General features: G+C 34.3%; 3 protein-coding genes across 3 annotated transcripts; 2 read left to right on the top strand and 1 right to left on the bottom strand.

The window, feature by feature from the left end:
* Positions 1–1509: 1509 nt before the first annotated feature.
* LOC124499378 (uncharacterized) lies at positions 1510–14224 on the top strand. The gene is made up of 9 exons (XM_047063280.2): positions 1510–2875; positions 3966–4264; positions 4326–5313; positions 5378–5542; positions 5866–5982; positions 6049–6126; positions 6203–10879; positions 10937–13349; positions 13417–14224. Exons 1-9 carry the CDS (start codon positions 2228–2230, stop codon positions 13512–13514), a joined length of 9483 nt encoding a protein of 3160 aa, XP_046919236.2. The 5' UTR covers positions 1510–2227; the 3' UTR covers positions 13515–14224.
* Positions 14141–14707, top strand: LOC124499811 (protein neuralized). Its single transcript, XM_047063785.2, has 2 exons — positions 14141–14516; positions 14583–14707. Exons 1-2 carry the CDS (start codon positions 14141–14143, stop codon positions 14639–14641), a joined length of 435 nt encoding a protein of 144 aa, XP_046919741.2. The 3' UTR covers positions 14642–14707.
* LOC124499809 (histone-lysine N-methyltransferase SMYD1) lies at positions 14158–16594 on the bottom strand. Its single transcript, XM_047063784.2, has 4 exons — positions 16209–16594; positions 16079–16151; positions 15648–16012; positions 14158–15588 (listed from the first exon to the last, which is right to left on the bottom strand). The coding sequence occupies exons 1-4, from the start codon at positions 16319–16321 to the stop codon at positions 14685–14687; spliced, it is 1455 nt and encodes a 484-aa protein (XP_046919740.1). The 5' UTR covers positions 16322–16594; the 3' UTR covers positions 14158–14684.
* Between the last annotated feature and the right edge of the window lie 16 nt (positions 16595–16610).

Here is a 16610-nt window from a genome sequence, read left to right as displayed (position 1 = left end):
TTGATGATATGCTCCTGTATGTGTGTGTGTCTGTGTGTGTTAAATCTTTATAACTTGAGCGTGTGTGTGTATCGATACTAATCGAACAAAACCAAAAATAAATTCTACGTAAAAGAAAAAAAAATGATTCGATTTTCAATTTTTTTCCCCAATTTGATTGCGCCAATTTATCATTTTCATTTCTTTCTTTTTTTTCTTTCTCTCTCTCTCTCACTCTCTCACTCGCTCACTCACTCACTAACTCACACTCCATTCAATGTTCTGTTTCAGTGTATATAACGTAGTTTATACAGACACACACACATATTTGGGTGGGCAATACATACAGTTTGTATTATCTATTCTATTATATATATATGTAACCAAACTTTCAGCCACTTTTGTGGGGCTACATTTTTTTTTTTTTTTTTTTGATGGATTCGAATTCAAAGTTCATGATGAAAACAATCTGAGAAAAAAAGAAAAGAAAAGAAAAAAAAGCGAGGACGACTATGTTTTTTTTTTTTTATCAAAAGGAAGCCTTTTTTTATTCATTTGTGTTATTCTTGATCATCCTCATCCACATCATTATCATCATCAACATCATCAACATCATTTTTTTTTGATGAAAAAACACAATGGAAGACTTGATTGATTCATACATGCGGCGTATAAAAAAAAACATAGTTTTGTATATGCTTCTTTGTTCTCTCTGTTTTAATGATGATGATGATGGTAGTAGTAGCATAATAAAACAGTAAGACTGGTTTGAATATTAGCCTTGGATCCATGTATAGATGTATAGTGTATGTGTATTTTTTTTCTGATGACGCGACTGGTATATACCGACGAATGAACAAACAAACAAACAAAACAGGCAATAAGAAGAAAGAAAAAAAAAATGAAAAGAAAACTTATACCAACCAAGCGTGGGGCATAGGATAGTGGTATCTCGGTTAACGATGGTCGAAATTTGATTAAATTTTTGTATAATTTATGGTCATCATAACCTAAGTTATTATTATTATTAAACATGACTCATGTATAAAACCAGATCAAAAACTTAATTGAATAAAAATTTTCTCTGACCATGTTTAGCTTGTTTGGATCATCGTCTTTTTTCGGGTTTTCCAACAATCAAATCTCATTTGATTTTGATCAACTTTTTGGCTAGGATTTTCAGTTCTTCAGTCATTTGTATGATGGCAATTCTGGTCATTTTTATCATTTAACGGTTCTTTAATGGTCAGTGAACTAGTCTATGGATCGGAATATCAAATATAAAATTTCAAAAAACAAATAAGCCATCAAGGAACCTTATATCCAATGGAAAATCGTGTTTCGATTAACGATGGTCGTCTTGGAACGGATTACCAACGTTAACCGAGATACCACTGTATAAATATGCTACTAGCAAAAAAAAAATTATCCACAAACAGTCACAGTCATTCCTTTTCTTTTCCCCCCCCCCCCACTTAAATCATTTACTATCCCTCTGTGTGTGTGTGTGTGTGTGTATGTTTGTTGTGTATCTATGTTTCTAGTGAAAATTGTATCTCTCTATTTGAGCACAAGTGATTCAGTGGTGTAATGTGTGTAATGGTTAGGTTCACGACGAATTTGATGATGATGATGATCATTTAGATCTTGATGATGTTTATTGGTGGTAAAAAAGACACATACACACACAAGAAAAAAAAATGTGAAATGAAGTAATTTCTGGTCGTCATATTTGATTTTTGATTTTATTTTATTATTATTATTCCAAAAAATAATGATCTAATAATTCACATTTTCTATCAAATTTGTTTGTATACATGTCTATTATTCATCGTCATCATCATCATCTTCATTCATCTTATTATAATAATATTGAAACGATAGAAACCAACAAAGTTGCAACACACAATTTATAACAACAAAATCCTAAATATTTTTCGTTCCGTTTCTTTTCTTTATGTGTATGTGTTTGTGTGGTATATTGCATTCCTTTTGTCTTGAAAATTTATCATCATTATCATTATTTCTTTATTTGTTTGATAACTTAATTTCTAAATTAGAAAATTTTGATATACAATCATCAATCCATCTTAATTTGATTGAATTCTATTCATTCATTTGTTATTATTGATTTGAATCTGGATTAAAAAGAATTTTATTCAATCCACATCTTATAGATTGATTGTCATTTATACAACACGATCATCATCAATAGAACATTGAATGATGATATGATTTCATTCATTCAATGCATTCTAGGTCCATTATATATCAACATCATCATCATCAGCTGCAACAGCAAGATGTGCCAGTTACATCCTCTTTCTCATCATCATCATCATCATCATCAATATCAAATAGTGCCTCAGATAATAATGCTCTTCATTCGAGAAATTCTCCATATACAACCACGACAACACCAACATCATCAACTCTCATCAATAGTAACAATAAAAGGCAACAACATCAACTTTATCATCATGGACATTTTGAGCATCCTCATCAACACAATTCGTATCAATCACAATCACCACATCATCTTATAACCAATAATAATAATAATAATAATCCTCTACTTTATCATCCGAATCGTACTACTCCGCCACAGCTACCTATTCCTCATTCATTACAATTTGATCATCAATTTGTTACAAACAACAATAATTCAACCAGAAGATTATTATATCCATTGGCCAATAACAATCATCAAAAATCAATAGGATCCACATATAACGAAAGTGGTTCGGGGATAACGGCGTTAAATGAAACGCCATCCGCTTTATATCCATTGGGTCCATTATTGAAAAATGATGGTGGTTGTGATCTGTTTGCTTGTTCACCATCATTTAAGCCATTATCATCATCATCATCATCATCATCATCGACAAGAGATTTTGTATGTATTATTAATATATTTGTGTGTGTATGTTTGATTCTCATCATAAACATTTCAAAATAATGAGATACCAAATATATCACTTATATATCTTTCAATGACTTTTTGGCAACAAAATAAATCTATTATTAACAAGTTCTTTTCGTCATTATATTAGATGAAATATTATTATTGAAAAGAAAAATTAGAAAGATAAAAATTAAACTCTAGCCAATAATCATTGTTTTCATCATCATATTATTATTGTGAATAATAATTGAATATATGTGTGTTCATTTTTGTACAATTTTTAATTTCGCAAATCTAATAACTGGACACATATATAAATATAATATACATGTACAACAGATATGGATTTTTGGTTCAGTCACACACACACACACAGATTATTTTATCTTGTTGTTTTTTTTCAAATTTTGTCCTGTAATATATAGCAGCCATTAGCAGCTATGTTTAGTTATTTTTTTTCTGTGAATTTTGTTGTCTAGAATAATATTGTATTGTATCCTATTAATGATGATAATTGAATGGAATCAGGAAAGGATCAAAACGAATAGAGATGATAGATAAATAAATAGTGCTGCTGTTTTTTTTATTCATTTCATATATTTTATGTAGTTTGTTTATTTGTTGTTTGATTTCCACTGCATTCGATAATGATGATTATATTATATTATTATGATTATACTCTATACTCTTTTTTTTTATAGTTATTGATTGAATTGAATTTCGTCTTCAAATAATTCATTCAATCATACAGTTCGTATAAAACGTATATACCAATATCATTATCATTGAAATAAGTTTAAGTTGTTGTAGTTGCTCGTCATAGACCATAACTCGAATCTCTCTTTCTCTCACTTTCTAAAAAAAATCCTTGTCTCTTTCAATGCCTTCTCTCTTTATTTCTTATATTATATATATGTATATTAATCGGTTTTGTATTCGTGATTTTTCTTAAACAAAATTCGCATTGAATCCAATAACTTGATGTTTTCTTTTTTTTCACAATTTCATCTTGTTTTTTTTTCTTTTCGTTTTCGTAATCATCATCATCATCATCATCATCCATATAAACGAAAACTTATAGGAACGATTTGCTCAAGAAATTGCACTTGGACATAGTAGTAATCAACAAAGTTATAAACGTGAAATTACGGAAAACGAATCATCTTCGGCGGCGACCACGACATCAGCGTTTTCATTAATAAATACAACTAACCGATATTCAACGACTGTTTCAAATCTGTTACCAATTAAACAATTTGATACTGTTTATAGCAACACTGAAAACCAATCGTATCGTAAAAAAATCTCTTCATCACATAATAATAGTGGTTCGCAATCGACGATCAAACGATCATCAGTTAATGATAAATTATTAACCATGTAAGTATTCTTAGACATACACTTTACCGTTATTTAATTCAACATACTTTTCATTTGAAAGACATGATTTATCGAATCAAAATTACAATACAAATGAAATTCGAAAAGAAAGCGTAGCATTCAATTCAAGTAAACCCACATCAACGGTGATATCTCAATTTACTACTGTCGCTGGACCTATTTCATTGAATTATTCTGGTTCAAATTCTGCTTTGACCACGATCGTTTCGATGCCATCGCCGATGACAATATCGTCGGCAGAGTCGGCGCCCATCAATAACCATCATCATCACCAACAACAACCACAACAACAACATCATCATCATCTTCATCATCAGCATCAGCAACAACATGGTGCACCACCACCACCACCACCCAATCCATTGAACACATTGATACAGACCGGTCTAATATCGGCTTCATCAACACCAGCATCATTAATGCACCATCATCACCATGGTGCATCGTCCACAACCAATACGGCACCTCCACCGCCATCATCCTCATCATCCATTCATCCCCACCATAATTCTCAGCATCCACATCATGGTTCATCATTGCAACATAACCATTTATCACATGGTCATTTATTACATGAAATTTATGATATTTCTAACAAAAGAAATCTTATGTCACATTATGGACCAAGCGGTGGTCCAGGAATTCAGATCGGAGGCACTGGTCCAATTCCACAGATTCCTAGTGCAATTCCAGTATCAGTTCCTGGTGGTGGTATCCCGTTGATGACATTGCATCCTGGAGTGGGTACTGGCGTTCCCTCTGGACAACATTTCGTTCATATTGGTGGAAATAGTGGTGGTTTTCATCCCCCATCCTCATCATCTTTAACACTATCGAATCATCATCATTATTATAACCCTATCCAACAACCAGGACATGCTACAACTTCACAGAAAATTTTGGTGGACGGCCTATCATCTTCATCGTTATCAAGTTCAAATTCATCAGCAGCAATCACGACCGGCTCACGTGTTATTCCTTCTAATCAACATGAAATGGTCATTGAGACCATTGATGATGGTGTTGAAGTAAGTTTCCTTGATTCAAATGGAATGCCTATTGTATAATGCATAAATTTTTAAATCAAATCAGGATGGTTATAATCCACATTTTGAAGCCATTTCACCCACTCCTCAGGATGAATCTCGTATCTCGCCATTGACATCATTGAAGGATCAAATCCTATCATCAATAAATGTTTGTGATCGACAGATCCAAACAATTGAAGTGGATATCAATACATTGAAACTGAAAGCGGTATGTATTTATAATTGCTATGCTGTCAATCATCAAACATGAGACTATTTTTGAGAATGCTATCATCATTGCTATATATAATAAAAAAAATGAGAATGAGAAAAATGTAATAAAAACCAAAGATAATGAAAAAAAGCCCCTTAGAATGAGAGAAATGACCTTTATTTTGTTAGAATGAAGTTAATCAGCATAAATTTATATTTTCTGGTTGTTGTTGGTTATTTTCCTACGAAACATCAAATACTCACAATAGTAATCTTATCAAAGGAACATTTGTTAATCATTTTTTTTTGTTTTGTTTTTGTCAACACTGATCAAATTAGCAACAATTGGAGGCTGCGACCAGAAAACCTCTAACCGATCCGGATGAAGAAGAAAAACAAAAAAATGGCATCAAAGCGGAACCTACATTAGTGCAGAAAATCATTCATGAAAATATGGTAGGGAATGTAATTAATTCACACTGATTTGCATTACAAAGATTGTTTGTTTTTCCATCTTCATAGATTAAAGCAAAGAAAGCACACCAACACTTGAATCGATTATTGGGAACGGATGAAAATTCATCTTATGCAAATCCATTAGTATGTATCTAAATGTCTTAATGACATTTTAAGCTTTCATCATTAACCCATATGTTTATTTTCTAAATAAATTCAGCCTCTTTATAATCAGCCAATGGATTTACCGATTATTCGTGAGAACAATGAACATCATCAACAATTCCGTCCAAAGTTAATTGACCGTATCCATCATTATAAAAAAGACGTAACAAAAGATCAACAAACGCAAGCAGAAAAATATGATCAACAAATGATTGAATGGCTGAAAAAAATCGAAAAAATTGAATCTAATCCTGTAAAAAAACAACGTGATGCCAAAATTCGCGAATCTTTTGAGAAACATTTTCCCGAAATCAAAAAACAACGTGAAGATCGTGAACGTGTACAACGAAATAGTACCCAACAACATAGAATACGATCGGATGCCGAACTTGAAGAGATAATGGATGGATTACAACATCAAGAATTGGAAGATAAGAAAATGCGTTCATATGTAGTTATTCCTCCGATAATGTATACGGAAAAAGAATTCAAAAATCATATTCGCTTTGATAATCGAAATGGTTACCTACAAGATCCAATGGCATTGTATAAAGAGATAAGAAACGTGAACATCTGGACGGAAGGAGAGAAGGAAATTTTCCGCGAAAAATACCTAATGAATCCAAAGAAATTTGGAATTATTGCTCAATATTTAGAACGTAAATCAATAGCTGATTGTATCCACTATTATTATCTATCTAAAAAACATGAGAATTACAAACAATTATTGAGAAAACATGTTAAGAAACGTACGAGAGCTATGATTAAAGCTCAGCAACAACAAAATTTAGTCAATCAACGTGGATCACCACATTTGATCAACAGTCAATCACAGCAATCGTCAACGGTGAGCGGAATGGATGGATCATCTGGGTCATCCACGACCAATCGTCAATATCCAAATTCAGCAACATCAGTTATATTGCCGTATTCGATACCATTGACTTCAAGTATTGCTACGATTACGTTTTCAATGTCATCATCTTCAACAGCAAATAGCTATGGTGATAATACGACGACTACGGCTTGTTCAACACGATCCTCAACAATTGCATCCACAAATGGATCTTCCATCGTAACATCATCTCAAGTGAATAGTGCTAGTGCAGATTCGTCTGTCATCAATCGATGTGATAATAGTGATAATAATAATGTTACAGATCTAGCAAATGGAACATCAACACCAGAAGGTTCTGCTTCAGCCACAATTTGTGATACGGCTAATAATAATAATAATGGAAGTGGTTCTTCAATTGGATGTTGTCTTTGTTGTGGTGATCATCTTGTTTCTACAAATCCACAAAAATCACGACCAGTTACTCAAACCAATTTTCAATTGTATGGATTGCAATTATCTGCATTGAAAACGACAAATTTAAATCAGAAAACATCTAATGGTAGTCAAATCTATGGACGAGTTTGTTTCAGCTGTCATCTGAAAAAAACTCAACACCAACATGGAGTTGCCTATCCGAATAATCTACGGGAAAAGCGGCATTGTCCGATGCCTTCATGTCACTCTTCAAACACAAATTCTACAACCTCGAATTCGACTACGAATTCTCCAAAACGCAAAAAATTACATCTCAAACAATTACCACAACAATGGCTTGATATGTCTGATGATGAAATGAAACGACAAATTTCACAAGAACTACAGATACCGTTGGATGTTAAGATTGGTTGTGCACGTTGTGTGATGCGCATAAATCGCCGATTAGCTGGATTGACATCAAACAATCGAAACGCTAATCTTGATCAAAAATTAACCGAAACGACCAATCAACATTTATCATCAGCATCAATTTCAACCGTCGATACATCGCTGATGTTAAAAGAAGATTTCCGAAAAGTGTGGTCATCCCCAGAAGATCAAGAAAAGCTTCGTACAATGATTCGGGCCTATGGTAAAAATTGGGCTGCCATTTCATCTACTGGATTTGATCACCAAAAAACTCCTCAAGATTGTTATAAAGCTTTTGTACTATTCAAGAGCGAATTTCAATTGGTTCCTTCATTAAAAGAGTTTTATCAATCAATTGGAAGGCCATGGAATTCTGCAGTAGATTCAGGTGAAGATACCGATGGTGATAACGGTTCTAGTGTTGGTGGAGCCATTGATGGTGATCTCAGTGGTGATGATACTACCGCTTCAAGTTTAGATGGCAACATCAATAATAATGAAAGTGATACAGCATCTGCTTCTTCATCAGTCGGTGGAAAACCAGCTGCAGGTGATCAAGAAGCTCAGAGTTCTACGGCGAAACCTGGTCAAAATACTGGTTCAAGTAATCTTCAGGATTTCAAACCTTTAAGTCTTTCGCAAGGTTCGCTTAAAAGTGATTATGATTCTTCGGCTACGATGAGCGCAGACGAATCATCAAATACTAATGAAAACAATTCGGGTATCGATCGATCCGGGTCATTCTCTTTCCCTGTTTCCGGATCAAGATCTTCATCAAATAATCATCAACATTCGAACAATCTAAAAGTAGAAAACAAAATGGAGGATATCAAACCATCTAATCCTTATTCATCATCATTTCATCGAGATAAATTGGTGGGATTCGATGCCCCACAAGTGCCGATGTTCTTGATCAATCCAAATGCTCCATCGATTCAAATTTCAGCATCATCATCATCATCATCTTCTATACCTTCAACCAATCCATCTGCTGCTGCAATTGTTAATCCAAATCGGACTCCTACGCCATTACATTCAGCATCTACATCTGTTTCATCTGTTAATGATCGTAACAATTCAACATCATCATCAGCAAACAATGAATCTGTCAATAATTCAAGTAGCGGTGGAACTTGTGTTCGTGATCTGATATGGAAAGCAATTGAAAAGAGTTTGCAAACAGAATCATCAATATCTCAACCACCCTCAAATTCTGTGACCACTACTCATGCTTCATCTTCTGAAACTACTGTAAAGATCGAGCCTTGTTCTACCGTTCAATCATCAATCACTATTCCGCCAAATAGTTCAACGCCTCTTTGTTTGAAACGTGAAATTCCTACACCTAATCCACCTCAACCGACTGGCGGATCGTCAAGCCGACAACCTACGCCAGATTCAAGCAAAATGGATATTTTAGCTTCTACTGCTTTGCAACAACAACAACGACCTGGTATGAATTTAGTGAAACCTGAAGGTTTGGCTGCTATGAATTTTTCATATGGATCTTCACATTCAAATTCTATACCAGCTGAAGATGAAGTACAAGATTTGAGTAGTAAATCATCCAAAAGAGCCTATGATCAGACAATCTTGCAGCGTAATTCGCCAAAAGATTATCATCACCATCATCCGATCAACAATAAGATCATGAAAATGGATTCTTCAACAAGTGGCCCATCCTCAGCTCGATCATCACCTTTGAACATACCACATCAGGTGAAATCACCATTTTCGCATTCATCATTGGATAATGTTCAACGTCCTCCGTACGCTCATTCATCGAATCTGATGAGTAATCATCCGGCATCACGAATACCAAATATGATTGACGCTTTTATGACATCTGGTTCATCGCCTGGTGTTCATATCGACCCAATTAAATTGAATCGTTCCTCTGGTCAATCATCAAATCCATATGGTCCGGCTACCTCTTGCCTTGTACAGTCTCCATCTCTTAAAATCAGCTCTAAATCTCCCCAATTACCTCAGCCACCACCATCCACAACATTTTCCATTTCACCTAAAGCAGAAACAGCCATTCGCGATAAACTAACTAGTGGATCTATAACTCAAGGAACTCCAGTTGTTTTACAGCCTGGTCAACTTGGTCAACAACAACAAGCACTTTCGCCTCATCAGCAACAAGCTGCAGCATTGGCTGCATTAAATGTTTCCGTATCTGCCGCTTCAAAATTTCCTCCACCGCCTTCTCATCCAACAAGTGTTTTACCACATCCATCACATCATCCAACAACAGGGTCATTCCACCCAGCAGCTCATGTACATTCAGTACATTATAATGATTTATATCGACATATGAATCCTGAACTTGCCAAAGGTTCAATTACTCAAGGAACACCATTGATCATGCCTGGAGGTAATCAAGCCAATCCAAATGTTCTTCCTCCAGGAACGCCATTGATTCCAACTTCTCAACATTATCCATCACAACTTTTAAGTGTTAATCCATCATCTCGAAAAAATGATTCAGCTGCTTTGGATTTTGCTGTTGTACATGGTGGAAATAAGCGTTCGAGTAAATCCAATACATCTGCAACAGGATCGATTCCAAATTACGATTTTATTGATCGTGTGAAGAATTATGAATCTGTTTTGCAACCTCAACTTCCGCTTTATCATAGACCATTTTCGCCGAATTATCCATTATCTTCAAAACCTCCAGCTCCTTCCGGAAATAATGGAAACACAAAATCCGATTCTGGTAACATGAATCAGATATTGATTGATTTTAATACATCAAAACAAATGCAACCACGACGATCAAGTGCATCAAGTGAGAAAGAATCAGAGAGAACAATTTCACACCAAGATTCAGGACGATTAATACCGCCACCTCCACCTTCTGCACCTCCCTCAAGTGTCAATTCGGATAAACATCTTCCAAGAACACCTTCATTTCAAATTTCACCAGCCCCTTCACCTTCCGCCATTTATCTTCAAGATCGTGTTACCGGCGAAAAATGTACCCCTATCCTAGATCCTCAACAGCAAGCTTTACTTCATTGGAATCAATTAGCCTTTCTGGTATGTCTCATTTGAAATTGTCATATTGATTTTTTCTTTATTTTGAATTTTTTACAGAATCGACAAAATGTCATACAACAATGTTATCAGCATCAAAATCCATCATCAAAAGGGACATCAGTTATACAATCAGTACCACCGAGAGAAGATTTAATCAAAAATTCTCTTTCTCCTCGGATCACAAGTGCAGCTGCAGGAAATGTGCATAATTTTCCACCTGAACACGACGCTCTAGCCACTCTTGTTAATGCAGCCGTTCAGCAGCCTAGTTTATCGGTACCGAGTTCAACGTCCAGTACGACATCAGCCACTGTATCATCTCTTTCATCACGCTTGAACAAAGAAGGCTTTGAGAAATGTTTCTCGGAAGGTTTCGCTCAACATCTTGGAACGAATCCGCAAACAAAACAAGCTGTGTCTAATCGTATTGTCTATCCTCCTGTTTTAAATGATTCTAGCCATACTCAAGATATGATTACTGATCTCTCCATAAACAATAAATCCAAAGAAGATTCAAAATCAAATCGCAATCGAGTTGGATCATCAGATTCAAGACCCTCTTCAACCAGTAGCATAGTTCATGCCGAAAATCTTGATCTCATGGCAAAGGTAGCTGGAAGTCGAGGATTTCCTCCCGGAACTGGACCAACACCGTTTGGATTGTTGCCTACTGCTGGCCATCTATCTGAACATGAACGTCATTTATTGTTAGCGGAACAGCAGAAAAAAAAGTCAAATTTTTATCCTACAGATTTTCATTCAGTACTTGAACATCACCAACGAGCGAATTCTGCTGCGGCTAGTGGTTTCAGACCGGAATTGTTAGGATATCCCCCTCTATTAAATGTCAATCCTGCCGGCAGTAATCCTGGACTCAAATTTGGCCGTGAGCTTAATCCATTTAGTCAAGAACATTTTGAACGTGGACTGAGACAACATGTTGAAAACGCATCGGCTGCCTTGTCTTCAAAAAACGATGAACTTAAATCGCCAAGAAGCGGTACAAATAAATCAACACCGATTCACATAAACAATAGTTCAGAATCAACAATGGATGAAGCTTCGAAATTATTTTCTCAATCATTTCAAAAAGATCGTGAATCCAATCCTGCATCTGGCGGAATAACAGCTGCAAATTTGATCGATGCCATTATCACTAAACAAATCAACACGGATTCGACAAAAAGTGGAAGTCTTGCAAATTATCCATCGTCATTGAATCGCCTGAAATCATTAAATAATAATTCATCTCCATCGAATACTCCAACTTTGAACAGTAGTAATCCAATTTTAAACATTAAACACATTCCAGTAGAAGAACGTGTTTTGGATATCGGTGGTCTATTCAATCAACATAAAGGGCCACCACCATCCGCTACAAGTGGAATAGATATGTCTAGTATGTCAGGAAAACCATCGTTGAGAGATACTATATTCAGTATGATTACTGATAATATTCAAAATATTTCATCATCAAGTTCATCACCTGGATCATCAGTGGTTGTAACATCTTCATCTCGTTCGTCGAAAAATGTTCGAGATGATTTAAGCACTGTGGTTGCTAATGCTGCGTCTGGTTGTGGTTCAACTACTTCGGCGGCTTCAAATCCATTAGTATCTGATAATTTCAAGCTTCGTCGCGCTTTACAACCGATGGATACATCAATTGATTCTTCAATGCATAGGCAACAAGTGATTCATATGGCTGGAAATGTATCCACACCACCTACCAGTATGGCTGGAAATAGCGGTACATTGCCACTGCCTTCCAATTCGAAATATTTGTCTCACTACATTGAGCCAATATCTCCACCACAAGGATCATCTTCAGGTTCTCAACCGTCGAATCCAGTAGTTAGCGCCGCTAATTGGCCAAATTTTCTTAATTATTCTTTGCCATTCGGATATCATCCACCGCCACATCTCACACCTTCAAAAATTTCCAATAGCGCTACTGATTCATCCATTCATCATTTACCAAGTGGACATGAATCTCCGTTCTTCATTTCTAATCGAATCGCAGAAGCAATGAAACGAACATCTTCATCTAGTAATTACGCTACTGCATCAACCAATGTCAACAACAACAATGAACAACAAGATAGTGGGCCTGATAAATCTTCGGCTGAAATGGTTATGGATGGTAATGCTGGAGTATTATCTCGATCTTCAACACCATCATCCAAAAAATTAGCTACTGAAGAATGTAACAAAGAATTAGCACAAACATCCACCACTCAAAACTCGGAAAATGCCTCATTATCAACAACAGATAATAATAAAACAATGCCACTTTCGTTTCCTGATTCCCCAAGTTCACCAGGTGAAATGGTGATCGATGAAAATCCCCGTCCACCATCACCTACATCTTCACCAGAGGTTCAAAATAATTCTATAACAAATGAATTGTCGTCTAGTGATGGTAAAAATGCTAAAAGTGGCGTGATCAAATTAAACAACAATTCTTATGGTAATTTAATTTATTCATTCTTAATCGAATTGACATTATTAATTATTTAAAATTTTTAACCTGATAGATAATGCTTCATCAGAACGTGTTGAAACAAATACGACTACAGCAGCTGCAAACTTGAATAATCTGTCATACGAGCCCTTGTCAGACGATGAACCATGATTTGATCGAATTCAACTGGATTTACTGCGAATCGGAACAATTATTTTATCATTTTCTCAACTTGATTCTGTGATAACAAATTTGAATTTTTTTTCGGACACGGCGAATAATACTTTAGTTTCTGGTTCAGATAAAAAAAGGGATTTTGGCCAATTTGGACTATGATGATTTTTTTTTAATTTTATCAAAATTATTGATCGAATATTCTTTTGAATGCTGGGCACCCACAAACTTACATCTTATATATTCCTATTGATCATTATTACTCAAATTGGGGAATCCTTGTAATATCATCTTCTGATCACTAATACAACGGCGGTGTTATATGTATATAAAATTTATAATTTCACATCAAACATCTTTCATTTGTTGATTGCTAGCTGGCTGATTAATCTGTCATATGGACCCATAATCTTTCCTTTCCTCTCTCTCTCTCTCTCTCTCTCTCTCTCTCACACATTTTTATTCGCCGACATTAAAATTGTTTTTTTTCTTTTCTCTTTTATGTAAAATTCATCTCATTTTCAAACGAATCGACAACATTCTTTTGATTAAAAAAAACATTCTTCATTTTATTTCGAAAAAAAATTCGTTTAATTCATTCATAAATTGATTCATTGAAATTAATGTCATTATTAAAAAATTACAACTGTGAATTTATATTTTATTATTATTATTATGAATTAATAAAGAAAAATGTCAATTCCAACAATTGTACTTGTTTACAATTTAAATGTTATTTCTATTTGAAACTTGAAAACTTTGAAATTATGACTAGGATTCAAACAAGTTCAGGACCAATGATGGTCAGCCAAATGATTTTTAATGACACAACAACATTTGAGCTACAAAACGATTGTAACATAAATTTATCATCATCGAAACAATTACCAGATTGTTGGCTTTGCTGTGAACGTACAATCGATTGTGTCTTATTGGATTGTGGCCATTTGATTTCATGTTTATCGTGTGCACAGCAAAAAATTCGTCGTTTCGGTAATTGTATGTATGTGGAAGGAAAATTGAATTTGAATCTATTTTAATTTTGTTTTGTTTTTTGTTTCATAGGTCCTGTATGTCGACGAATTGTTTGGAAAGTTGCACGCATTTATCTGGCTGTTGCCTAAGAGATGTTTATTTGAAAAAAAATTAAAAATCATTTCCAATGATCTATGTGATAGTTTCTAATCTATTTTGAAAAAACTTGAATCGTAAATAAGATTTTATAAGCTTTGTTCTTCTATGTAATGATAATAAAATATTTGAATTTATAATGGATTTTTCAATGATCTTTGATGATTGAGGTGATGAAAATTTGTCCAATAGCAGAATTCCTAACCAAAACCAAATTCTTCGTAGGATTCTTGGATGTTTATGATTGCCATAATATTGGGAATATATCTGTAATATTTGTTCCAATTCTTCTGAATCACACTCATGACATGATATGAAATCTTTAATTCGAAGAATTGTTGCCAAATCTAATGCACATCCATTGGTCAATATTAATCGACATTGTTCCAGCAACATTTGATGTGATGAATATTCTTTTTGCTGTCTATGGTGTTGAATCAGGGCTTCGATTCGTTGTTTTATTGAAAATAATTCCGGATTCGTTTGAATTAGATATTTTCGATGTAGAATATCATCTGGAATTAAAAAGTTTGGATGCGTTTCATTGTATTTAAAATAATCAACAGCCATTTGAATTAGTTCATAACAATGATCCGATTCGAAATAATCTTCAATCATTTCTAAGCATTGTGATAATCGTGGTTCATTATTTATTGATGGTAATCTTTGCAGGTCATCCTGACAACGTGTACACCGACATTCGAAATAATATCCGGATTTTAAAATTCTTTGCCGTTCCCAAACAGGCAAAATTTCATCAATATAGCTAATATATAATTGATTCACATCTTGAGCGCCATCCTCATCATTTGTATCGGAAATTTCTTCGATCATATTAGATACGCGTAAAATGATATCTCTGGATGCAATGAAATAAATTTTCAGACCATCGAATTGATAATAAAGATCCGGACAACAAGAATGATCGAATATTGACGCCCTTTTAAACAAAATCAATAATGAAATTCATTTCATTTCATTTGCTTCAGAATATCTTACCCAAGATACAGTGCTCTTCCTATTACACTGCCTGAATTTTGATCAGTTATAGCAAATGAATTGATCAGAATTTTTCCATAGATTCTTATCAATTCTTCAATTGTCAAAATCTGTTTTAAATTAAACAATTCTAATTCTTCAAAAATGGCTCCAAAAGTCAACATTGTTTCTAAATCTTGAATGAGATGACCATAATGATCCATCAAACAATCCCACGTTCTTTCATGGCCATAAATTAAATCACTTAATTTTTGATTCACAGCATTAGTTTTGTTCAAAATACGTAAAATCATTCTTGTCATTGTTCTTAATGGCCTTTTTCCAATTACGTGACATTCTGGCTGATGTATATCAATCGATTGTTCCTAAAAGAACGATAAAAAACCAATTTTTTTATAATCATTCTATAATATTATGGTCATTATCATTACCTGACATTCTTTGCAGCAATATCGAACATAGCGACACCCAAGACACGTGAATTTTGAATCTTCAATTTTGTTGCTTTTGGAACAGAGATGGGTAAAATAATCTTATTTACTTGAATCACTTTAAACTTACAAACAATGATCGCAACGAATCATACGTTGATCAGAGAAAAGTACGTAAACGAACGGTTTGTCATTACTTGAATAAATTATATCGCCTTGGCGAAAAAGTTTCGACTTTCCCATTCGCTAGACATGCAATGTGTGTGAACCAACACCACCAAAGTCAAACTTTGATTCGATGAATTGAATGTAATTTTTTTCGTTCAAGAGTTTATATACCATAATCGTAATCTCAATGAACATCGAATCGTTATGATTAGAAAAACGCGCCAGAATTCGACTGCCCTATTTCGTTAATGCATTTTCGTCATAGTTGACATTGAATGCTTTTTTTTCTGCCAGATAATTGAAAGGCATTCGATTCGTTGCTAAGTATACTATATCGCCATAAAACAAATGCAGAAATTTCGAA

The sequence above is a fragment of the Dermatophagoides farinae genome, chromosome 2, assembly GCF_024713945.1.
Source record: "Dermatophagoides farinae isolate YC_2012a chromosome 2, ASM2471394v1, whole genome shotgun sequence".
NCBI lineage: Eukaryota > Metazoa > Arthropoda > Arachnida > Sarcoptiformes > Pyroglyphidae > Dermatophagoides > Dermatophagoides farinae.
The sequence above is the reverse complement of the archived record's forward strand: the minus strand, read 5'-3'. Positions and strand labels throughout refer to the sequence as shown.